Source organism: Montipora foliosa, chromosome 6 (assembly GCF_036669935.1).
Source record: "Montipora foliosa isolate CH-2021 chromosome 6, ASM3666993v2, whole genome shotgun sequence".
Taxonomy (NCBI): Eukaryota; Metazoa; Cnidaria; class Anthozoa; order Scleractinia; family Acroporidae; genus Montipora; species Montipora foliosa.
The window spans coordinates 36773733-36800465 of NC_090874.1; the positions used below are offsets into that span (position 1 = coordinate 36773733).

The 26733-nt window shown below is 38.8% G+C and overlaps 1 protein-coding gene across 1 annotated transcript in view; it reads left to right on the forward strand.

Moving 5' to 3' along the window:
* Positions 1–1620: 1620 nt before the first annotated feature.
* LOC138007257 (exocyst complex component 6B-like) overlaps positions 1621–26733 on the forward strand; it is a 32140-nt gene continuing 7027 nt past the window's right edge. Inside the window, 26 exon segments of the mRNA XM_068854059.1 lie at positions 1621–1816; positions 1947–2112; positions 2956–3003; positions 4333–4423; positions 4910–4955; positions 5655–5717; positions 6207–6288; positions 6406–6446; positions 6448–6460; positions 6630–6695; positions 7732–7806; positions 8512–8598; positions 9360–9406; positions 9749–9802; positions 15612–15684; positions 16834–16905; positions 17709–17758; positions 18812–18859; positions 19931–20036; positions 20930–20986; positions 21109–21161; positions 21956–22020; positions 22534–22580; positions 22757–22836; positions 24904–24958; positions 26131–26203. Of these exon segments, the coding sequence (XP_068710160.1) occupies positions 1725–1816; positions 1947–2112; positions 2956–3003; positions 4333–4423; positions 4910–4955; positions 5655–5717; positions 6207–6288; positions 6406–6446; positions 6448–6460; positions 6630–6695; positions 7732–7806; positions 8512–8598; positions 9360–9406; positions 9749–9802; positions 15612–15684; positions 16834–16905; positions 17709–17758; positions 18812–18859; positions 19931–20036; positions 20930–20986; positions 21109–21161; positions 21956–22020; positions 22534–22580; positions 22757–22836; positions 24904–24958; positions 26131–26203 (1750 nt within the window). The 5' untranslated portion in view covers positions 1621–1724.

Below are 26733 nucleotides of genomic sequence, written 5' to 3' on the forward strand. Positions count from 1 at the left end.
TATAAAAAATTAAAACATCTAAATCTTACAGAGAGTGTGCAAAATGAGGTAAATGTAGAGAAAATTTGAATTTTGCACACAACATTGTTATTACCAGTAAAATGACTATGAAGCACAAATTAAATAAATATTGCAAATAGCAGGGAAATTCTTACTGGGTGGTTATTCCTTCACAACAAGAATACTATAGGATAAAAGAGATAAAATAATTATTATTGTGCTGCATGTGACACTTTTATTTTTGGCATTTCTTTGATGTAGGGAGTCAGTGAGGTCCAGTAGTTACGGTGTTGGGTTTGCATGCAGTTGCCCCGGGTTCAAATCCCGTTCTAACCACTGGTTTGGATTTGTTTTCCGGTTGTCCTGGATTCAACTCTACCACCCTTTGTATATAACGAACTGGTTGCCTCCTGCCACCTGGGGTTCTTAATCATGTTTCTGTTACATATTTTTTTTTTTATTGTTTCGTTCAGATTATTAACAGTGGGGTGCCTGTGAACTAGCTTGATATCTAAGAGCACTTCCACTATAAACAAATCATTTACATTTTTTACCTTTACATTTTATGTGATCTACTAAACAACAACATGAAATAGCCAAATTTAAGGTATACCGTATTGATGACAAGGTGAGTTTACAACAATATAGTTCATTTTCTACCTGTATCTTTACTTCAAAGCTTCTTGTACCAAACCAGTTATAGGATACGATAGTACTTCGCCCATATTGTATAATGTGAACAAGATGGAAAAATCGTAATATTCTTATGAAAACAAAAGGTTTTAATTTGTAGTGATGTTTTGCTTGCTGTTGCCATTGGCTTCTTCTTTGAAGTCGCTTCACATCATCTTTTCTTATAATTGAATTTTTAACTGTAGCGTAATGTAGTTTAGCTTTTGATTCTGTACCCCACAGACTTGAACTAAAGCAAACTGAACAACAGAGGATGAAGTGTGTGCCAAGACAATATGGACTGCTCTATTTGTTGTTATTTATGGGTTGCCTGTGCCTACAAGAATGTGATTCAGTAACTCATTCACTGCACTTGGCTCCCACGTTTTCTGTTCTAACTGTCAGTTTGGATTTTGCTGCTTCAAGTCTTGAGTTTACCTGGCAAATGCTTCCTTGCAGCACAACAGCACTATCTTGTCACATCCGCAAGTGTGAACAATACAGTGTACCTTATATGACGTATGCAAGAGATAAGTTGCATAACTTCACCATTTTAAAATTTAAAATCAGTCGTTCTTCATGTTAAACATTGAATCCCATCTTTCTCATGCACTCTTTGTGTGCTTCAATGAGTTCGCCACAATTTTCCTCTCCGCGTTCGACAATACAGGCATCACGAACCTTCTTCGTTTCAGGACACGCACAACACGGCTTTAGCTTTTTCTTTTCTTGCTTTGGTTTTTCTTCAAGAGGTGCCGCAATAGGAGCGTTAACTGACTTCTCAGACATCTGGCCTAAAAGCTTCTTCAAAGATAAAAGATCACCGGCGAAAAGTTCCTCTTACAGATCTTCCCGCTTCCGTCCAACACTTTCTTGTTATTTGGTTCCCAGGATCTGTAGGTACTTCTTGCGCTAAGACGAGGCAGCGGAAACAGCTGTCACGCATGCCCAAATTAATCCAGATTATTTCAACATGGCGGATGTTTTCCTCGGATGGGTTTTCTGGCAGCCTCATATAACTTGAGTTTTACCAAGCCGCCATTTAAACAGCGATGGCTGCAGAATCTACGGTCTCAAGCTCTCATGCGGAGCACCTCTTGGCGGAGATTGAATCGAGCGATGGTCTCCTTGGACCAACTTTACGGTAAGAATTTAAATGTCATTCGTGAAAATTATATCCCTTGATATACAAAGGAAATGTCTGCTGTGTTTTGAGATAGTATAAGAGATGTGTACTTTATTGTCCCTTATTTTCCCTTGATTACGTTTTGTAGAGCTGTTTACGATGGAGAACAGCACACCGAATTCATGGACAAGCTGGAGGAACGCATCCGAGTTCATGACAAGGACATCGAACGGATGTGTAATTATCACTACCAAGGCTTCATTGAATCCGTAAACGAGTTGCTTAAAGTGCGTGGTGAAGCACGGAAATTAAAGGTATTTTAACACCGTTTCCATCATCACTATCACCGCGTTATTTCCTGCAGGATGCAATCGTGCATGTATAAGTACATGTAATTCTGCTTTCGTTAGATACGCGATAAAATTTCTAACCCTTACTTTCGATTCATTATCTGACAAGTCTTCCAATATAGAGAGAGAAATTGTCAAATTCATCAGGAACTTCTGGCTTCTTCAGTAGTTAAAAAAACCCTTATTTCACAAGTAGTGATAAGATTTGAAAATAATAATTGTCATCCATTGTCTGGAAAAACTTCCAGAATGTAACGCATTCTTGCACATGATGAAATGCATTAGGGCACACTTATTCTTTTGTGTTTTTTTAAAAATCGATATTGATAAAATAAATAAGCTCTAATGACCGCAGAGGCAAAATAAAATATTACTTCATGCTAAGTTAAACAAGAATAAAAAAAGAAATTGAGATTCAGCATAAAAGTTGAAAGAAGCATATAAAGAAAACATGTCAGTATTTGACCAAAGTCTCTTGAAGTTTGCAGTCTATAATGGGTACCAATATTAGCCCACACTTGACGCCAATATACAGTGCTTTCAGTAAAGATTTGAATCATGTTGGCATGGGTTTTGGTTAAAAAAGTAAATAGACTGAAGTGAATGATCCCAGCCCTGGCATCACCCTCCTCACCCAACCTTCACTAGGGGAGGACAGGGTGCTTGAAATTTAGCCTCATTTGTAAAAATGACCATAGCATTAAATTTACTTATAGTGTTTATGTAGTAATGAAAGGTTTTCTCATAGTATAATAATGAGAGCTGATCGTACATGTAACACTTTCTCTTACATGTACTTTGATACAGATGAGAGTGAAAGAAGTGAATGAAGCGATGCAGGAATCTGGACGGGAGGTGGGTATGAATGAGCGTTGTTTGCTTAACCCATTGACTCCTAAACTCCTAAACTGGAGTTCCAGAATTAGAAGAGGAGTGGTATTCCGATCACTAGACTAAGTAGTATTCTTATCAAATGTTATGTGTTTTTGATAGGAAGACATGACCACATTTAAAACTCAGTGAATGTACACAAACTGTTCAAAGCAAAGTATGTGTGGGTAATAGCGGCAGGAAATGTCCATTTTCCCACATTTCGCCAGAGGTATTACTTTGTACAAGTACATGTACATCCATCATGTAACAATCACCCAAAAGGAAGTCATTTTTGTCTGGTTGCGAACCAAGTTTGTTGGAGATTTCAGAGTTTTTAGCTATTGCTTGAAGATATTGTACTTATTTTAAAGCAGAAAGTGAAAAGTTACGGTTAAATAATGTATTTTACATATGAAAATGGTACTCGCCAAATCAGGCCAGTGATTCTTGATAAGTACTCGCCAAAACAGTTCTGACACTCGCGTGGGTGAGCGGGTGAGTGTTATGCACCTATGAATGTTAAGCCCCTGGAGTAACTTTTCAGTAGATTCACATTCTTGGAACACCATTGTTCTTCACTGTCTTTTTCAAATTCCTTTTTAACAGCCGATGGAAATTTGTCATGTAACTCGAAACCTTTCCGCTGCTCATGGTACTGAACAAGAACCTAACATTTACCAATATAACCAACTTTCAAATCAATCAAGCATGCACAATCATAGATTGGAAAATTCATGAATATGTACATGTAGAAATGTACAAAAAGCATTCACGAAAAAAAGTAGAAAGAAACATTCTTGTACTTGTGAACACTCCAGCAAGGACTGATAGAAGTGATGGTCCTTATTTACAAAAAGACAAGACCAGGGGCGGATCTAGGATAAAATAATGACTGGTTTCCAAACAACGAAAAAGTTTTTAAGGGGTTCAGGGGGCATGCTCCCCGGGGAATTTTTTAGATTTTAACTTTCCAAAGTCCCCTTTCCTGTGTTTCTGACTGACTTTGGTAAAACGGTGTCAACCGGTATGGATCCGTCCCTGAAGACGGATTCGCTTACCTTTCTTTCACCCATGGTGTCTAGAAAATTTGGGAAAACCAGAGAAGTCCCATCAAAACCAAGGATAACTCATCTCTGTGTTCCAATAAGGCAGGCATGTCAAATTCCCGAACATAGTGCAATGCATACATGTCAAAATCTCTACCCAGGGAAACGCTCTGGGTTAAAACTCAACTTGGTCATTAATATTGGTTTTGTTTGAAGTTTGTACATTTTACTTGAATTGTTTACCATGTGTCTTTTAAATATTTAGCTGACAAGCAAGTGTGAAAATTTGATTCAATGTCGAACAACCCAAAGAAATATTGTATCTGCAATAGAAATCCTGAGCGTTTGTTTGCCAGGTAATGTATATCAAACTACAGTAGTAATAATTATGAAACAATGCAAATTTACATTCCTATTGCTTCATATTATAATTAATTTCCAACAAAGAAAATATGAAAATTAATTTGATTGATCTAAACAAGAATAGACCTAATGGGCTAACTCAATGTTGTACCCAATTCAAACCCTTTGGGAATAAAACGTTTTGTTCCAGGTATTTCCATGTCATTTAAATATGAATGCTACATTATCATGCAAATACAATACACAAAGAATCTTAGTCCCGGGAGATTTGAATTGGGTACAACATTGAGTTAGCCGATTAGGTCTATTGTGCAAAACCAAATAAATACAATGTACATGCACTCTCACCATGCATGCATTTGTTCCCCACATCTCATGACTGACAATACAATCCACGATGCCCACAAGTTAAGAGATTTTATGAAAAGTATTCCTGAAAGTCCCAGGAAGTAGTATATTTATGTTTTGTTTCCTTTCAGTTTTAGAGATGTATACAAAACTTAAAGACCAGATGAAAAACAGAAGGTGGGCTTCTCTTTTTTTTTTTTGGAAATGCATGTACAGTACATGTGCATGCCAATTGTACAGAAAAAAATTATCTGAGTTTGAATGTTCTGGACGCTTATATTGTTCTGATCAAAACGTCTTCCTTACTTGTACTGTACATCCACAAGAACTACGTTATTTATCTCACTGGAACTTAAAATTAGTTGTCTGGCCGGCTGGAGTGTGCATTGTATCTTGTAAAGTGTTATTACATTGATGAAATGGTATATGAAGTGAATCATATATGAACTGCGGATATGAAATCAAGTGAAGCTATGATCTTCGCAGTTATGAGCGCAATTTTTGCAATTGCGTAGAGAAGTCTGAAAAATTCAGGACTTCAACGGGGTTTGAACCCGTGACCCCGTGACCACGGGTTCAAACCCCGTTGAAGTCCTGAATTTTTCAGACTTCTCTACGCAATTGCAAAAATTGCGCTCATAACTGCGAAGATCATAGCTTCACTTGTTATTACATTGTCATATGTTATCGTTATCACATTTCTTGGCTTTCCTATTGCAGTTAGAGTTGATGAAGTTTGATAATGACCAAAACACGTTTTTTAAAGGTGACAACCTTTTCGGAATAGGTTGTTTTTTAATTGTGGCCTTGCAAGAAAAAGTAACATTAATTTGTTACGGTGTAGATATTGTGTTTTAATAAGGATTTTTCCTGCAGGTATTACCCAGCCCTGAAAACGCTTGAACAGTTGGAGCACACTTATTTACCACGGATAAAAAGGTATTCTGTGTGTGTGTGTGTGTGTGTGTGTGTGGCATCAGATAGAATTATTATTTACTGTATCGTTGTGTTAACTGCATATATGTGGACAAAATTTGTCCAATCATTTAATAATTGACTTGTACATGTATGTTTCCCTCTTGTAGCCTACAATAATCTTATTGTTTGATTGGTTGAGTTAGATTTCCAAGGATTGTGAAAGAAGTTATTCCTGTTTTAAAAGAATTCTTTGTGTTAGTGGTTCAATAGCCCTAATTTCACGGTTCGCTTTTCTCATTTCCATTACAATGTAATCTAACATGAATGCAAGGCAATTTCGGGTTAAAACTACAAAATAGTGTGAAATTGCCTCACATACAGTCATGCTAGATTATAATTTATTGTAATGCAAATGAGAAAACCTGACCATGAAAAGGGCTATTGGATTAACAAGTATTGTACCTGCTGTATGCTCGGCTTAGTTAATAGTTTGTTTTGTGTGATTGGTAGATTTAGATTTGCAGAGATCATGCAAGAGAGTATTCCTGTATTAAGAGAGCATATTAAAGAGGCATCGTTGGCTGACCTGAGGGTAATATTAGCAATAAACAATGCTTACTGCTTTAAATTCAACGTCAAATAATTATATTGTATTTAAGGATGTTTGATTTTACGTCAGTGCATCTTGGAGATTTTGTTTTCTTTGCAGGATTTCCTTGAGAAAATCAGGAAGGTCTCAGAAAAGCTGGGTTGCTATGAAGCAGGTTGGTTTACAAAGATACTTTTAAAACAAAATTCTTTTTGCAAAACTAGTCAGGTAGGTTAAGTAAAATTGATAACTGGCACCCACTATCCGTCAAGCAGAGTTTTCCTGTAACTACCCTCTTTTCGAAATGTCTGATAATAATATTTTTGGTAACTGTGTTTCATTAGGCAATACAGAAGAACAACCTGACACTGATGCCTGGTATTGGTTTGAAGAAAAAAGGGGAAGATGAAGTAAGTTGGTGCTCAGAGGAGTTACACCTGCGTCCATTAATATCATGGGTGACAAATAATTACTCCTTAATTTTGGTGTGAAATTTCAAAGAATGTTTCGAAGAAAGCTCCAAGAAAAAAGGAACCAAATGACGCAGCATACGCGAACTACATCTTATCTTCTTTCTTCTGAAAACACAAGGACACTCAACAAACTGATCATGCTGGTACAAATTGCGGTCGACCTGCCCTACAGTATTCTGACAACTCTTACAGTTAATATGACAGTTAACCAACCCTAACCCTAATTAATTAATATGTTTTCAACACTAAAATCCATCAATGCAGAACCATACAGGAGTGAAAGGGTTAATTTAGTGTGGACAGTCGTAAGCTTGAATGGCAACTTGGTGTGTGATTGTTGAAATATGCCAGATTCTCTGTCAACAAAGAATTGCAAACGTTTTCAGGCCTTCTTTGTTTTTTTAGTATGTTTTAAAAAATATGTGAAGCAGCGTGGCATGCGTTAAGAAGGAAAACATTACCTGAAAGCTAACCGTTGTAAAATTAATAAGTGTTTTGTCTCTTGCTCTATTTCTCTCAGCTTTATGGCCGGTTCTTCAATGAAATTTCCTCTTCTTCTCCTTCCCTGGCTTCTCTCAAGGCTTCCTTCACTTAAATTTCTCAAATTTCGTCGCCTCTTCTCTCGTGCTCTTTCCTGCTCTTTATTCCATTGCTCGTCACTAATGGTTAAAACTCTTTAAATTCAAAAGTGACGAAGGTCAGTGGGATAAATGCGGGCTGCACAAGAGTTTCCCGCCAAGAAAATTTGCCTATCTGCACCTCAAAGCTACATTCGCAAGACTCCCCTCCATTCCCTCTCTAGTCCCCCATCCTCCTCCCCCAGAGTCTGTACGGACGGACGGACTTACGCTCGGTCAGTCACATGACTACTAAACAAAAAAAGGTTGACAATAATTCTCTTAAGTGTGGCGCTCTGCCCCAGGCGGCAAAGAGCCCTGCTATTAAGATACTTACAGTGTTTTTCATTTGATAGGAGTTGGACAAGTCTGCCCAGGATTTGGTAGATTTCTCTCCTGTATACAAGTGCTTGTACATCTTCACTGTTGTTGTAAGTGTAGTGTTATTTTTAAAATGATACCTATATTCTAGTTATCACTGAGTTTGTAAATCTTTTAGCCTTATAACCCCATTCTAAAATTTATGTTGATGTAGGCCACGGACCAATAGTTTGAAGGGTCCATAACTCTGTCTAGCCTAACCCTAACCCTAACTACACTTTTCACGAGATCATGTGAAGAAAATAGCACTCATTTACTGATTAAGCCAAAGCGCTGGTTTCAGTGATTAGGCCTACAAAATGTAAGCACTCTTCTAACATTTCATCACTGAAGGCGACTGCCGATCCTCGGAGCCACTAAAATATACACCTTACTCGTTCTTTCATTACTGAATGCGACTGACGAGCCGTCAAGCCAGTAAAAGAGGCAACAAAGTAACAGAGTTACAAAGGTAATGAGGTTACTTTCATCACCGAACGCGACTGATGAGCTGTCGAACCACAGAGCCACTAAAAGAGGTAACAAAGTGACGGAGTTACAAAGGTAACAGGGTCACAGAGGTAACAGAGTCACAGAGTTACAAAAGTAACAGGGTTACTAAACTCGACTGCCGATTGTCATCGAGCCGCTTGAGAAATATGCCTTCACAAGTGGCCATGTATTCTGTAGTTGCTCAAAGGTACATTGTCAAGTAGAATTACAGTATTAGTGCTATTTTTTTACTGAAGCTAATTCATTTGTCTTAATTTAACCAGGGAGAAAGGGAAACCTTTGAAAACTATTACCGCAAACAAAGGAAAAAACAATCCCGACTTGCCCTAGAGCCTAATCATGGAATAAGGGTAGGTTTCATTTTCTGTTCATTTGATAATTTTTTTTTATATGTGCAGTAATAATAATTATAGTTATTATTCTCAAAGGCGTTTTACAGCAAAAAAGTTTGTAATGATGCATGTACATGTACAAGCTCATAATTTATACAATGTATTTCTGCATACACTGTACATCTGTATGTATCTCTTCTATCACTTTTCAAAATCAGTAGGCAATGTAAATCACATACACTGTAAAACCTTGTTGACATTGCTCCATTGCAGGGACTGTATATGTATAATTTATTGTGGTTCAATTTTTTTTCTTGTTTATAATTTTTGAAACCAGTTCACTTCGAATTTTTCTTTCATTATCATATAATCTCAAACAAAGGTAAAATCAAAATTGATCTTAGACTACTTAGAGAAAACAATTTTGAATAACATACAATTGAACATAACATACAAAAGCTTCTATTTAATTTTATGTTGGATACATTGATGTTACATACATATGTGACTGAAATTTAATTTGACATGATAATCTCAAAACAAAGGTAAAATCAAAATTGAACTTAGACTAGTTAGAGAAAACTATTTAATTTTATGTTGGATACATTGATTATGTTACATGTAAGGGTGACTGAAAATTTAATTTGATATGATAACAGGAATTATGGTGATGATTCAGATTAAAGGCGAGATATTCTAGATGGAGTTAGTCTAATATTTTATTATTATTATTATTATTATTATTATTATTATTATTATTATTATTATTATTGAAACAGGATGGAAACCTAGAGGCATACAAAGCTTATTTTCATCAGATTGTTGGGTAAGTTTGATGACACCTGCTTTCCCAGTAATTATTATTCATCGCATGATTTTAGTCATAGTAATAATCTGTGGCTGATAAGCAAAATCTGCAGCACAAACACAAAACAGAAAGTTAATTAACAACCTGTGAGCTCTTTACAATTAAGTAGTTCATTCAGACTTTCTTGGGTGTTCATGTGCATGTACATTGTATAAATCACCATCAAAGACAGCAAAAGCTATGACAATAATAAAATATAATTGTTACATGTACACGATGTAGGCTTCAGTGTGTTCAGTGTTCCTACAAGTAGTGACATTAAATATTACTGTTTACTTATTGCTATTTTCGTGTGTAAAGGTTTTTTGTCGTTGAGGATATAATTCTCCACACAACCAAGGAATTGGTGACAAGGTATGTACAGTAAAATTATTGAGCTAAATGTTAATTAAACATGGGTGACAAATTACTCCGTAATTTTGGTGCAAAATTTCAGTGTTAATTTATAATTTCATTTGTGAAATTACAATGCTGCCATGGCAACTTTTCCTACAGTGCCAAAATGGCATCTTATGAACGTCATTTGTCACCCATTTTACAGCTGATCAAAATAGTGGTATACTCGTGAAATTAGGGAATACTTTCACTTGCGTTTTGCCCAAAATCAAATAAAAATTTCCCTCTAATTTCACTAGTCACCATTTGATTACCCATATTTATGTAATGCAGTTACCATCTTAAAGTGCCCATCACCTGAACAAACTTTTCCACTTTATTTATTCTTCAAAATCGTCCTAAATACGTTGCGTTGTTTTTACAGTAGAACCTTTCAATTGAAAATTAACTTTTTTATTCACTTTGAAAGATAGGAAAAGTGGTCATACTTTGATCCAAAACCGAGCAATGAATGTGTTCGATATAAGGTTGACATCAAAGACTGCTTTGGCTTGTGATCTTTCTTTGTGAAGCAAAGTAATTTATGATGTCAACCCGGTATCGAACCCATTCCTTTTCATCACCCAGTTATGATAATTTTTTTACTCAAGTATAATCTTTTTTCTCTCCTTTCAAAAAAAATAAAAAGTGAATTTTCAATAAAAAGGTTCTAGGAACATGTACATAATATATTTCGGACCATTTCAGAGAATAAATTAAGTGGACACGCTTCTCGAGGTGATAGGCACTTTTCAGGAAAGGAAAGGAAAGGAACTTTATTTAAGCGTCGAGTCGTTCTAGCGCTGAAGCACTAATTGGGGACTCTGTAAATTGAAATTAACAATTAACACAAATCAAGTCAAATGTTGGTTTTTGAGGAGAGGGGAAACCGGAGTACCCAGAGAAAACCTCTCGGTGCAGAGTAGAGAACCAACAAACTCAGCCCACATACATGTATGATGCCAAGTCTGGGAATCGAACCTGGGTCACACTGTGCCATCACTACACCCCAGGATGCAGACTTGTGTAATAAGTGTCAGGCATAGGTTATGAGCTAGACTAAGGGTATTTGCAGGTCTTAAAATAATTGTGAACACTGCCTTGGAAAGCACTTACTGTAAAAATGTTGATCAGAAACCTGGCTTTATTGTTAAAAAATTCATGGTGAATCACATACGCTGTATCCAGTGGATGAACACTATCAAATGTTGTAGTTGCTTTATGGGCTGGATAGGGATTTATCCCATAGATAACACTGCTTTCCACCTTTTGAACAACTTGGGCCTAAAAAACCGTGAATCAGTTAGAATTACTTGCAACATTTGTTGTTCTGTCATTTTCACATACATTATGACAGTAGTTTCTAATGCATTAACATTTAATAACCCCTCTATATTTATTTCGTCAGCATATAACTGCTGTACATTCAATGCATACGGTTATATCCTAACGTTAAATTTAAACTTAAAAGCAGATTGAAGCAGTTTAGAATACTACATGTACAAACTAAAATTGCAGTATCTCCTTAAGGTACCCATTGCCTTCTGAGAGTGAGACTTGATAGCTTTAACTCTGTCTAAAGCCAAATGATTTTTCTTGTCAATCAGGCTGCTGCTTCAGGATCAATGGGTTAACAACTGGTACATCCACCCTTACCTGTTTAATACCTATCTTCTTCTTGCCATGTGGCACATAAGGCCTCAACACAATCCCGCCAACCATCTCTGTCAGCCGCTGTCATTTGTACCTCACTCCAGTTCTTCCATCCCGCTTTTTCTCCTTCTCTCCCTGCCGGCCTTCTCCATGTTGTCCTTGGTCTTCCCTGTTTTTGCCCCCCCCCCCCCATCCTGGGGCCCAGGTTAATGCAGTTCTTGCCTCGTGATGTGGCCGATGAATTTTTATCTTCTCCTTCGCACATCCTCACTGAGTTTTCCATCTTCAGGACTTCTTTGTTTGTAATTCTTTCGTGCCAACGTATCTTAAATATCCATCTAAGACATCTGCTTTGGAAGGCATCGATTTTATTTTCATCACATTTATTCATCTTCCATGTCTCGCAGCCATACATCAAGACTGGCTTCACTAGTGTCTTATATAGCCTGACTTTGGTTCGTCGACTGATGCTGTGGCTGCTCCAGATCTTTTTCAATCTCAAGAATACCCCTTTCCCCCTTAGTAGGGAAAAAATAGATTGAATTGAAAAGAAAAGTAAGAGAAAGTAAAGTACCGGTAAACTAAGGGTAAAAATAACAGTCTTAGTGTATTCGTCTCAAATTAATCTTCCCTGCAAATTAACAGCTGCATTGCTAATTGGAGGTTGGGTGCCTGGAATATGTCCAGGGGCTTCCACTGATAGCTGGCCAACCAGCCAGCCCCTCGACCAAGCAATGCTCCCATGGCCGGCAATCCCCACAACCCTGCCATGAGCCCCCAGGCCAGGCATCCAGGCACCTCTCATACTGATAAACAGTGGAAGTAGGGAGGGGAGGGGGGAATCAAAAGCCCAGCTGCACAAGCATGGCAAAAAGTGGCATGCAAAATGTTCGAGGAATTGCCCTGTGGTTATGCGAATCAATGAGCATGCGCCTATGCCAAAACACTGCAGACCGCTCTTACATGATCAACCGGGCCAGACCCCTGCCACTCTTTGTGTTTACTTTGTTAACCCATTGACTCGCAGGGGCTCCCCATTGACAAGTAAAATCATCTGGCGTTAGACAGAGTAAAATACTAAGTCTGACTGGTTTTGGCCGGTTTGGACGTCAAAGGGTTAAACTACATTTAACTGCATTTAACAACTGCATCCCTAAATGAAGGTTGGATGCCTGGGATACATGTATGCCCAGGGGCTCCCACTGGAGGCCAGCCAGCCAACCCCTCGACCAAGTAACGCTCCCGTGACTAGCAATTACTGCATCCCAGCCATGACCCCCCATGCCAAGCTGAAGGAGCTCTGGATTAAGAAAAGCTGCTAGAGACAAAGGGGTCTCATGGCTGAGGGAGCCAGAGCCCTGAGACTACCAAACCTGAGGCACCCACACTCCTACACCTGCAGCTGCTCCACACCTATAAAGCTAAACAAACAGACAAACTAACAAGGGATGCCACAGGTGTCCTGATATACAGTGCAGAGCTGATAGTCATCACTGAACCACTGCCCAACCCAAGCATCTTTATTAAGTGGTCAGGGAAGCCTGTTTGAGGTGTTGAAGTTGCTGCCCCAATTCTGAAGCTTTGTTGTGAGAAGGTACATGTACCTGTGATATGCCAGTGGATAACAGCTTGGATTAAACAAAAGATGACAAGGACTGACGAGTCAAGGGAGACAGTCCAGGTGTTGAAAAAGTGGGCCATAACTGGAACCAGGAAGAGTAAGGAATGAACAAAGGGCCGAGATTGGACACATGGAGGATGAAGCACAGCCCAAATAAACAAAACACTCATGTCAGAATGGATCAGTCTTGAATTAACGTATACACACAAAAATGGGAGTTAACCTGCAGGCCCCAGTTGTTCAAACAATGGATAGCGCTATCCACTGGATAAATCATTGTCCACTAGCAATTGGTTTTGCTAGACGTCTTTAGCCACTGGATAGTGATTTATCTGGTAAATAGCGCTATCCGTCGTTTCACCAACTGGGGCAAGGTCTTTTGCGGTGAGATGAACTTCTTGGTCAAAGGGAGAATTCACTGTAAACTCCTCTGCTCAGATAACTCAAAAAAACCAAGGCAGCAGGCTGCCCAAAACATGATGTGCTCTTTATTGGTGAGATCCAGGGTCTCGAGGATAATCTTCAGGAGGTCCCCTGTTATGCTGTAGGCTGTCAGATCTGCCAAGTAGAGCCGGCGGCATGTTCCCAACCACTGAATATAATGACACACTAACAAAGAATCACAGCCAGCATGAAAGCCATCATGCAAACCAAGAGATGGATGGTGCAGTGGTCAGAAAACATGACCCAGAGATCCACAGGAGAGGAAGGGGGGAGGGGGAGGGAGCAGCTCTAACTGACTGTGGAACAACCTTAATGCAACCAGAACTGACAACTGTAACTAGATGGCCACTAAAACAAGGAGATGAAGATCTCATTATTATCCCTTCACAAACCATTTCCAGCCTTCCCTGCACAACAGTCTACGTTGATGCTTGGTACGTGATAGGGTAGGGGACCTACATGTATGATGAGACTGCAAGGGTTGTGTTTTTGACTGAAATGGGCAAAGACGACCACGGTCCTCACCACTGCAGAATTGGCAGATGTGGCGAAAGCAACATTGACCTAACGGTCACTGACATTCACCAGCATTCCACGAATAGCAGACTTGTGAAGACTTGGGATTATTATCAACCTTAACCCCTGAGGAGAAAGGGTGGAGGGAGGGGGACCAGTCCCTCAATCCTGAAGCCGCAGCAACCTTTCTGAAGGCCATATTTATCATAACTCTTCCATTCCTGACCTGGAAATTTCTTGGCTGTTTTAAAATCAGCAACTGGTACTGCAACAAGTCAGGCCACCTAGAAGGGTGAGAGCTACACAAGACAAAGGAATAAATGGAAAAGGCCTCCACCCAGGTGAGAATGTTGGTAATTTCCAATAAATGCTTTGTCAAGGGAGTGAAAACCAATCTGCCATCCAAGTTGTCAGGTAGGAAATTTGCGAGATCCACAAAAGGCTAGAAGTGATTTTTGATACCAGCTTGGAAGGTATAAGAGAATATCCTGGACCAATGATGACATCTCGCCTAGAAACAGATAATAAAGATGAAGACGATAACAAAGAAGGGCTAGAAGCCGACATGATTGGCAACGTGTGATGGCAATAAAGGCAGAAAACTGCAAAATGGGTCAGCCAATGTAGAAAAAGTCAAAATAAACGAAGGGACTATGATACCTGCTGAAAAAGACTGTTCACCAAATGCGGAAAGAAAGGGAGCTGATGACACCAATGAAGATGGAGCTATGCTCACCAAGTGCAAAACTCATGTGCTGCCAGGCGATGTAACTGCCAAACATGCTAAATTGCTTTGACCCTGCAAGGCTGCCAAAACTCTGGACAACATGGCCAGCAAAGAATCATTCATCACTTTAGCTATCGCCAGGGATGAAACACTATCTAACAATAATGCTTTCCGACAGCTGTAGAAGTCATTGATAAAAGAGTAGACACCACGGAATTGGGAGAAGAAGCGACTAGAGAGCTAGAAACCAGTGAGGTTAGCAGAGGAGACAAATCGTCTGCAGCTATTAAACTGTTGTTGCTCTGGCGAGGCATGGCATGGATTATAAAAAAATTAATAACTGGCAAACAAACACCAGCACCAATCTTTTGATATTTTTTCCTTGTGTTGTGTTTTGCTTTTTCTTTTCGTTCTCAGCTGAACATGAGAAGCAAAAGCCCAACGGTACAAGCACAGCACAAAGTGGCTGCAAAATGTCCAATGAATTACCATGTGGTTAAGCGACTTGAAGAGCATATGCATGTGCCAAACACTGCTGACTGCTCTTAGATGATCGATGGGCTCAGACCACTGTTGCTCTTTGTTGTTAACTTTGTTAAACTACATTTAACCCCATTGAATGCATTTTACTTTTTAATTTTGATTTTAAATGCAAGTATAAAGTCAACTTTCTTTTAACCTTATACTGCTTGATCAATAATTATTATATTTGTTTTAATATCAACATGAAGCTGCATGCCGTAGCTGTATAAGGTTATGCTTTTGTTAAACTCTTAGGTTTTGTAATGTTCTCTCTAAAGTTTTTGATACTGATGTTGTTTTTACAGGTCAACGGTTGACGATCTTTGGGATATGGCAGCTGCAAAGATTGCTCCTGTACTCCTGATGTGCACCGAGTCGGTAAGACAATCTGCAATAATGCATGATTTTCTACGTTAGTTTCTTTGCAAAGATCTACTTGACTTTCATTATTAAATGTTTTAAGTTAGAGAGCAAAAGACTGTTCTAATGTTGGATTTGGCTTCCCTACGAATGAAAACCTTTGTTTTTGTTATCAGTCTCGGCCTTGGCCTTTAGTTGATTTCAGACATTGATGATGTCAGACTGCTGGAGTGGTCATTAGGCTCCAGTAGCTGAAGAATATAACTTCTCAGTTGTGTTTGAGAATAGTCATCTAGTTGCCTAACACACTCCCCCCCCCCTTCCCCCCCCCTGTTGGGATTTTTGACAGATTTTCTTTGTAAAACTATTGAGAAAAACTATTATAGAGAATGTGGTCAATAATAATGCATTAGTGTAGGTGTGGCTGGAAGAGCATTAATTATTTACATGTATAGAGGGGTTGGTCATGTTTAACCATTTTAAATTTAATGTCCAACCATGCAGAAAACTGGAACAGCATATTAAATACCTGTAGCTTTTTATAAAGACAATAACTATATATTGTTCCGGAGCACTCAAGGTGTCTAAAGAAGTTGTATGATGAAACACCAGAAACCCATAAGGGTTGAAACGTGTAACGGCCCCTTGTGTTCTGGGAAACAAGCTTCAGAATATTCAATTTGCTAAGTACCATATTTGGAACAACAAGAGCGAGGGGTTTCCAAATATGGTACTTAGCACTGAAACATTCAACCAATCAGTTCGCACTGAATATTCGGAAGCTGTGAACGCACGTTACACGTTTCAACCCTTATGGGTTTCTGGAAACACTTAGTAGTGGCTATAATTATCAATCAATGTTGTCACTCATCTGGTTTATTTTTCTAGTCAATTAGGGTAACTGTTACTAATTTTGATGCACTGGTACTCTTGCATGACTGTAAATTAACTTACAGCTGTAGGTACTCCATTTATAATCATACATGTACATTGTCAACTAGAATGATAGTAAAAAAGTTGTCATTCATTTGTGAGAAACATGACAGAAAAGAGAATGTCATTGCTACACTGTACATGTCAGTGTGTTGCATCCTTTTCTGCCATTGTCTGAATTTCCTCTTTGATGATCTCAGCTAAGAAATGAGGGCTTTTAATCTTTTCACTCAGGCATATTGTGAAGACCCATCGCTTCTCATTAAAGTAAAAGAGCTCATTGTATGGTTCTGTCACACTTTGTCGGTACGTGTCTGATGTACATTATTATAAATTATTAATTTTAAAGTAAACAATTCTTATTTTAATTAGCCCATTGATGATTGAGTAAATTTCGTCTGGCGTTAGACAGAGTAAAATCTATTATTTAAGTCTCACCTTTGGGAGTCAATTGGTTAAAGCCTGTGAACCTTCATGTATTGAACCCTTTTTTGAAGTGCTTTAATTTTAAGTTCTCAGTGGCATTAATTTACTCCTGCAATGCCAAAATACTGAAATTAACTAGTGTCTATCATGGTGTGTAACATTCACACTAACAGTCCAAAGGGAATTCCTTTTTATTTTTGTGATAGTACAGTACCGTGCATAAGTAAGTTGGTTAGGCATGCGGTATGCAAATACCTCTCAATGTTTACATTGGAAATTTACATTCGATTTACGATAAAATCCATCGCGAGGTAAAGCTCACTGTCTTGCTTTTATATTTTAATCGAAAACATAAGATTGTAGTTTTGAAGAGAGGACACACAGGAACGATAGCCGCTATCTCGTTTTCCTATTAAACAGTTCCTGTTGTTATTTAATCGAAAAGTAATGCTTTTGCGAAAGTTGAATCAAGTATGAATAATTGACAATGTTTTGCATCGGTGATTTTGCGAGAGTCGAGTGTTGAGGATCGAGTTTGATTTCGAGTGAATCGAGTCTCGATCCTCGACTCAATTCTTGATCCCCGATTCTCGCCAGGATCGAGTCGAGACTGTCAACTTGCTTTTGCACAGTACTGTATCACTTTAAGAAAGTGGCATTAATTTCATGGCTTTTGTATTTAGGGTTTTGGATTTAATGTAAAGAAAATTTTTGATGTTCTTTTGGAAATGAGGTGAGCTGTAAAGACTAATGTTAAAAAGGAGTGTGAAAAATTAAATCTTAGTTGAACTTACATACAATTACATGTAATTCATTACATTCATTTGGTTCCATTTATAGTGCCTTGAACATTTTCCTTTTTTTTTGTCCAAAAACTTCCTATTTAACTGTGAGTTTGATAATAGACAGTGGTGTTCATGCACCATTCTAGAAATACAGTACACATGTAGTGAGTCTGTATCCTACCAAATACTTTACTGTGAATTGTACTGGACAGGTACAGTTATCTTACCATTTTACTTTTTTCACAATGTGCCAGCAGGCAGAATTCTGGGAATCCTGAAATCTGATTGGGTCTGGGAGCAGGTGGAACTTTTTTATCTTTCCTGCTAACGTAGCCCAGCTGGTTGCGTGAGCTTGTGTGATGAGCTGGCATTAGGACCAAAAATAGATTTTTGAAAGCCCTTTAAATGCTTTTAAAAGTAAACAGTGTTGCTTTACAAATAAATAAGATCTAATATTGTGAACAATATCAACCGATCATTGGGGTATTGCCTTCTATTAAAATTTTCTCTTCTGATATTAAGCATCGCTGGCCAGCCTTAAGCAATGGTTCCCAGCCAGGACATCTTCTTAAACAGGTTATTCGCCAGCCTTGGTTGGTTTCGGGAAAAATTTTTTTTCCCTATACGGACCTCCCAGTCAGTGAATAACTAATATGGCTTTAGGTTGATGAGCCTTCTTTCTTTGCTTTCATGATTTAGTGGTGAACTTAAAAATGGCCAGTAATGGCCCCCTCAATCAGCCTATAATGTGCACTTAGTTTCTTATCCTAAATTATTTTGGCAAAAGGACAAAACATACACCCAAAAGGCACTTGGCATGTTTTTGTTCAGAGCCTTGTTTAGTTCACTAAGTGCTTATTGGTAATTTTATGACTGCAGGGGTTTCAATAATTTTTGCAGTAGATGCCTGGACTAATCTGACAAACAGACGGTGGTATACCGCCGGTGACCGGCTTCTAATGAAACCCCTGGACTGTGATTTTCTTTTTATCTTCTGTTAGGCATCAGTACAATGAAATTTTGTCTAAAGATTGGGAAGCTATATTCAAGTATGTACATGTATAATTTGACAGAAGTATTGTTCAACTTATAGGTTAAGGTAAAGTCTGCTACGAGCCTAGAAGGCTCATCAGGCCAACGCTTATCTCCAGTTTCTGTAGCATGAAGCGACTAGGAGTACTTCTACTTCCCCCTAGATGGGATGCCAGTCCATCGCAGAGTTACCCCTCGCATTAAAAATCGCGGGTACCCATTTATACACCTGGGTGGAGAGAGGCATGGTGAGAGTAAACTGTCTTGCCCAAGAACAGAACACAATGTGCTCGGCCAAGACCTGAACCCGGACCACTCGATCCGGAGTCGAGCACACTAACCATGAGGCCACTGCGCCTCCCACGTTGAACTTATAGTCCTGTCTTGATTTGGTTCTTGATTGTGGCACACAAGCCTTGCTGTGCTCGGTCTGTATGCCAGGTCTGCAGGCCACAGGAAGGGGGAGGGGTACTCCTTTATATGGGCTATATAGGTATGTGCGGCCCCAAAGGGTGTGATTTTTAAGCCGTTTTGGTCTGAAATAGGGTATCGACTTTGACCATTAAATTTGGTCTGAAATAGGGTATGGTTTGTGCACTAAGTCTTGATTTGGGTATGTTTTTTAGAAGAAGCTATTTCTTCATCATGAGGTGACAAGACCATTAACGAATGCCCTTCTCAAATTATTACACCAACTGTGTAGCAGCTGAAAATGTCTGAAAATAGGTGTGAAACTGGGTATCAAATTTTTGGTCAGGTCTGAAATAGGGTAGGGAAAATCACAGATTTTGGTCTGAAATAGGGCAAGGGTTTCAAGACTCCCACCCAATTTTGGGTGAAAAGTGTTGGTTGTTTACCCTGGCTTTGCTTTGCTGAATGATCTGTATTAGCTGCATATGATCCTGCTTTATGCATGTAGCTATATATAATAAAAACTTAAATCTGTATAATTTTATTTTGACCTGGCATATTAACTTGATTGCTTGAAAAGGACAAGAACAAAAGGATTGGAATTTTAAACGACTCATGCTGTACGTTGTTCAGCATATCAGTTGTTCAACTTTTTTTGTCTTTGTTTTGTCATGTAGGAAAATTTTTGATGAAGATAATTATTCACCAATTTGCTGTGACAATGAGAGTGAATATACTGATGTCTTAAAGGAGTTTCCTTTTGAGAGTTCAGAAAAACCCCAGGTATGCATGTTTTGAGCTGAATTTCTGCATACCTTACTAAACTTATTTTAGCAAGAATGTTAGAAGTGTTTAATACTATGAATGCAACGTCCAATTAATGCTGCAAGTATAATTATGAACTACAGTAAGAGAGGTTTGTAAGCTCAGGTTTCAAGGGTTAGCCCTTTGTCCGAGTGAATTCACAGTATCTTTTAGTTTAGAAACCAATCAGTTCATTTTTCAGTCAGTTAGAAAATAATGAACAATTATTCCTTGGGCGCGCATTGAATATAAGATGGCTACAATGTGCATGTATAACCAGTCTCATGAATGGAATAATATTGTATTTAATTGTTAAATTCTGAACACTTGGACATTAAAGCCAATTAGTTTCCAGCTTGGAAACACATGATGCAATCAGTTTCCATATTAGGTCATATGGTATACGAGCTGATAACTGAGATTGAGTAAACCAATCAGAAAGCTACATGTGTAGAAACGCAATATCCGAGGTCGAAAATTTAATAATTTGGTTTATGCATTGTTATTTTCACAATTTTAGAAACAAGTTGTAGTTTTCAAGTCTTCTTTTGTAGTTGGAAACAATTTTGATCAGCACCGTAACTTCAAGTGTATGGCACTTGATTAAGAAATAATAACTATTATAATTGCAATTTCGTCTCAAAGTCTGATTCCAGAAATGTAATTTTGCATCCACTAAAAAATTATTCTTTTCTAAACGTCAACTTGACCAGTTAACAGGGGATAAATAGCCGTTCTATAAGGTAACTTTGCTAAGTGGCCTACTGCATTCAAGGTGTTAATAATTTTTTGTTTTTATTTCAGCCATGAATATCTGCTTTTCTTCCATCAAAAATTAGTTCCTGATGTTTCCATTTCTTTTATTCTGCCAGGGTCCTTTTCCAAGGTATTTGCCATTTTCCGAGGGTATGATAAACGTTTACAAAGAGGTACGTCGATAATATGATTTGTCAGTCATCCCAATGAAGTAAAGTTTCGCCATGGCTCCTACTCAGGCAGAAAATAACTTTTTATCACCTTTTAGGAACTAATATTTCGTTTTTTTCCACAGGTCAAACACTACATTAAATCATGTTTAGAATTCAATGAAAACCTTAATGTCAGGTAGGAATGGTGTCTATTGTATATTTATTTATGTTTCCATTGTTGTAAAAGAACAGACTGCCAAAATACCGTCGTGTGCATCAACAAGAACTCCGTTTTTCGGTAGACTCACTCTCTGTTGATCGTTGGAAGTACTTATTTTCTTCGGTTTTGCCTGATAGACGAAGTAAACCCAAAACTACATTGTATGTAAGCATCTATTTACTTAGTTGACCGCTTCCCTCAGTGGCTTTTCAGGGCCAATGAAGGAATCACAACTGGTGACTGACAGGCTAGTCGATCATTCAATTTACAAGCATAGCCGAGAAGTTTAAGAGGTATAAACTACCCTGACCAACTTCAGCTTGAGGTTTCATGGGGACTTGAACACGGGATCTCCGAATCGCATGTATGCTTGGAGATGTGATGTTGATTTTCTGTATTTGTTCCCATGGCCAAACTAACCTCTCGACTTTTTTGCTCTTGGCCTACACTATATGCCAGTCATTTAGAAACTACTTCGACATATAGGCGAAGAATTGATTTTAATGCCATTACTACCGTAATTGTGACTAAAAGGAACCCATGCGTAATAGCAGAGAAGGCAACGGTAGAAATTTAAATCCTAAGCATATAGTGTAGTCAAGCTCTTTCACTTAAATTGAGTCGGAGAAGAACACGTCATTTGTTTTGTTATTTGAGTAGTCGTTCGTGATCAGTATACTTTATGCTACTCTGGCAGGTCAATCTGGAACCGTGCCACAGCTGTAGGTGCCAAAAGCTTTCTTATTCGTTTGTTTGTTTGTATTTTTCAGCCAAACCGAGATTGGAGACTCAGTACGAAAGTCGACAAATTTGCTTCTAACGCGAACACTGAATGGTGAGTGAAATTATGAGGCCGTGCCAGGGGGTTCTGTTTTTTTTTCCACTCAGTATGGCCGGTTCGGGAGAGGTACATGTGTATCTTTAGTGCCGTGTGTGGACCATTTGTACATTTTGGGGAGAAGGAATGGCGCAGTGGCGAGAGCTCTCGCCTCCCACCAATGTGGCCCGGGTTCGACTCCTAGACTTGGCATCAAATGTGGGTTGAGTTTGTTGGTTCTCTTCCCCACTCCGAGAGGTTTTTCTCCGGGCACTCCGGTTTCCAATAACACACCGTCTTGTATGATGAAATTGTTCCTGTGAAGGTACGCTCGGTTGCTGCTATTTTAAAAACCCGGTATTTTTAGTAGCAATTTTCATTATGTTGTTTTCTGTACATTGATTGTCATTGAACCGTTCTGGACGTTGGACGTGAAAGACGTTGGACGGTTGGCCATCTTTTCTTTTCATGCCAAGTAAAGTCTGTTTAACCGAAGTGAAAGTTGATCTAAAATCGTCTATTTTCTCTTAGGTTGCATCACATCACTTATCAGGAAACCAGGACTTTCAATTCCACAGGTGTGTTTCTCTTTGTGAAATTACAACAATACTTGATTCACTTTAAAAATTCACCCAACCCAAAATATTTGGTTCGTTAGGCAACGATTTTTCTCGAAAGACTTTTGAAGATAACACAAATGACGGCACAACGGCTATAAGGATGATTAATGGGACACTCATTTTTGTTTTTTTAGTTGGTGCAGCTGTCTATCAACACAATTCACTTGGAAGCTGCATGTGCCCACCTTGAGGAACACGTCAATTCTGTGACAGGGTAAGGGTGATGTTGTTGAGAGCTATTAAAGGCGTAGAAACACCAGCAGCACTTTAGTCAAAAGTGCCGTTCCACGTTAATGTCATGCAAAGTGCATTGTAGACTACGAACATTCCCTCTATCTCCGCTTAGTTTGTTCGAGCGCGAGGAGAAGACAGGCACGAGAAAAAAATGACCGCACAAAATCTTTTGCGTGACAAGTTACTTGTCACGCAACAGAAATGAAAAATGCCGCATGGGAAAACTTGTACAACTTGTGCAAAAAGTAAAATCACGTTCTACTTGTTATTTGGTGTTTAGTACAATGTTTTTCAACATTCGTCGGGTTTTGATTGCGTCACCATGCAACGTTTTTATCATTGCTGCGCGAGAAATATGACAAAAATGTTGCTCGTATATTTCAAGTTGCAATAACGGTTACCCAAAAATGGGTAGCCTTCTCTTGAGATTTGGTACCCGACATTTCTCCTGTTTAAACGTGTTTCTTATCCGGGTGAAAAAAGCGGAAGCGCGCCAGCGGAGAACCGTAGGTAAGTTTTTTTGGGAAATCCATCCATGCGAGAAATTTTGGTTATGACGTCACGTCCGTCCGTCCGTCCGTCCGCCCGCTCGTGCAGACTGTCGGGGTGGAGGTGGAGAGACAGGACAGCCTCTGGGGACGGGAGGGTTCGGGCAATTTTCCTTAGCGGGAAATCGCGTGGCAGTGGGGTGTTGCATTTGGCATTTTCTAGCCGGAAATCATATTAGTGACGAGCAACGGGATAAAGAGCAGGAAAAAACACGAGAGAAGAGGCGACGAAATTTGAGAACTTTAAGCGAAGAAATCCTCGAGAAAAGCCGAGGAAGGAGAAGAAGAGAAAATTTCATAGAAAATCATCGTAAAGCTGAGAAAAATAGAGCGAAAGACAAAACACTTATTTACAACGGTCAGCTTTCAGGTAAGGTAAAGTTTTCCTTCTTTAATAATAAGCTTATGCCTCGCTGCCTCACATATTTTGTAGAACTAGCTAAAAAAGGACCTGAAAGCGTTTGCAATTCCGTGTTGACAGAGATTCTTACATATTTCGATAATTACGTTTATAGGCTTTTTGTCTGAAATAAGTGTCCGGTTGTGAGCTGGTTAGTTTGACCGTGAAATTGCATTCGAGTAAGCGAATTTACTACACTTTAGGTTGACTTTTTAATTTGTAAAGATTTTTGCTGTTGTTCTGAACTGAAGAGAGAGGGAGTAAAGTTTGTCCGTCAAACGGAAAATGTTGTGAAAGAGATTACTGTGCATGTAATTTCAGTTTTAGTTGTTGATTAAAATTGTTAGCTTTTGTTTGCAAGGCTTGTTTGTTTACTGCTGTCAGCTCAGAGGTGTTTGATCACTTTAAACTGTACACACTAATGACGATTAATTTGGACTTTATGCAGAAGCATAATTATTTCCATAAACACTATACATGTATTGCTTTCTGGGGTTAGAAAGGGGAGCTCCGCTTTTAGGCTTGGCTATTAATCTATATATTATACGTTTATTCGGAAGAAAAAAATATTGACATATTGAAAAAAAAAATTTTCTGGCAGTTAGCGATGTGGTAGTCTAGTGGTTAAGTGAAAGGGTTATTGATCGGACATTCCCAGGTGCGAGTCCTGCGAGTTCAGGCATTGTGTTCGGATTTTCTATTTTCTATCAAGCGCTTAGCGTCCTCAATTGACGATAGTAGTCAGTATAGAGAAACGTCGTCATTGTCGATAATCGTCATTTCAGAGGTAGAGGATGCGTTGGTTATTTGCTCTTTTCCCTAAAAATGCTATTGGGTGGGGTGGGGAGCATTGTTAGCCTTCTTTTCAATCTATGATCCAAAAGTTCGAAAAATGTGAAAAATGTTGACACTTTTCGTCAATGGCTGTAGCTCCAAAAGACATGTAAGTAGTTACTTTTCTTAAAATTGTTGGTGTCATATCGAGACTTGTGATTTTTTTCTCATCTCGACAAAAGATTTCATTCTGCGAGATGGACTTGTAGCGATGAACAAAGTGCTTGTGGGAATAACTACTTCTCAATGTCTTTTTTTTTCATAGCACATCCAGTGAAATAACAAACGTTTCTCGTGTCTACGGCTTGTCATCGTTCAAGGTAAGCTAAGTTATATTGCTTCGTGTTATCAACAATTTTTTTCCTGCTTTTTATCGACCGTATATGAGTTCGCCTTCTCTGTTTTATTTAAAAAAAAGAGGTGATTTGAGTTTTGCGGATGGGCTTGTGCCTTCCTCAGATTTGAAAGGAACGAAATGATCTCCCATTTTAATCGTTAACTGACTCGTTTAAATAAATTTTTTAAAACTTATTTACAAGAAGAATATGTGTTAATGTTAAAGACGTTTGTTCGGGGAGAATAAGCAAGGTTCCTTGTCGTAACGTTTATCTCCAGCCTGTGAGGACACGAGAAATGTTGAGAAGGGCTCACTGGGGTTTCTCCATGTTCATAAAAGTTACCAAAATCAGATTTTCTCATTACTTGCAATCTTGGACAAATGTAACGTTATGTTCAAAATCAAGAGGTTGAGGAGATGGTGTACACATTGACATAAGGTGAAACATAAAGATGTCCACTTTTGTAACTAAAGCAAAAGAAAAGTGAATGCAACCACAGCGGGTTCCAGAACCAATGTGAACTCCATCCAACACTTGATCGAACAAAAAATGTAGGACGAACACCATCCAACATGGGTGGCCAAACTTTCGAACAATGTTGGATCGAGCAAAGTTGGAAAGTCGAATCCAACTTTGTTCGATAGTTTGGCCAGGGCTTAAGATAAAAATGAATACGATTCCTTCTTATGGTTACGCTGAAAGCCGCTTTAGTCGATCCCGCGGACGGTACACTGGTTATGCTTTTGTTTGTGCTTGAAGCTTGAGTCAGCCGGCATCTGTCGCAATGTAAACCAATCTAAAACCTATAGGTTGCAACTTCCATGGTATTTAACCTAGTTTAGCTCTATCCTGCCGGGAACGATTTGGCTAACGGTAAATATGTCCTACCCTGGTTACAGCTCTGAGGCTATTTTTACTCAGTTCTGAAAATGCTAGTAAGTTAGGTGTTCACATGTAATAGCGAAGATATCGATGACGTCACCTATTGATATTAATGTGCCAACCAGAGCCTTATTGGATGCCGAAACAAAAGGTTCTTTCGTTCTGTGGTTGGCAAATTTGAATATCGAAAGAAATTTGACGTCAATGTTTGTAAACAGATATTTTCCCTATATGTTATTTCGTTGACAGTGTACATGTCACATTTTAAACAGGATATGCGAGCTGAGGCGGAGCAGCAAGTCTATGAAAGACTCAACATGAAAATAGAGGAATTTTTACAATTAGGTTTGTAGGAAAATATTCAGCCTTTTTTAATTTGCTGTTAGGAAAACCAACCAAGCAACCCCATAACATTTAAGTTACATCATTAGGGACTTAAAGATCTACGACGACGACGTTGACGAAAATGTCACTAAAAGTATAACTTTGCACTATCGAAGTCTTTCGCGATCATACAGTGTTGTTCACGTCCTACAATGTGGACGAAGTACGCAGAAAAATGAATGGGAACTAGCGGCTACGCGGAGTCAAAACTCATGTTGTCGTCAGAACCTCGACAGGGAGCTTACGCAAGGCAACGAAGACGGCTACGAGAACACCACAAAACGATGGACTAAATGAAGGAAGGCTCTGCACGCCATGCACGAGTGTTTTGTATTTTGGCTCATTTCTTTGCCGTCCTCGTCCTGACATTAGGGAGCTTACGCAACAGGACGGCTGGAAGACTCAGGACTGCAGAATGACGAAAAAATGTCGCGTAAGATTGGAAATGCACAGTCTCGCGCGACATTTTTTCGTCATTCTGCCGTCCTGAG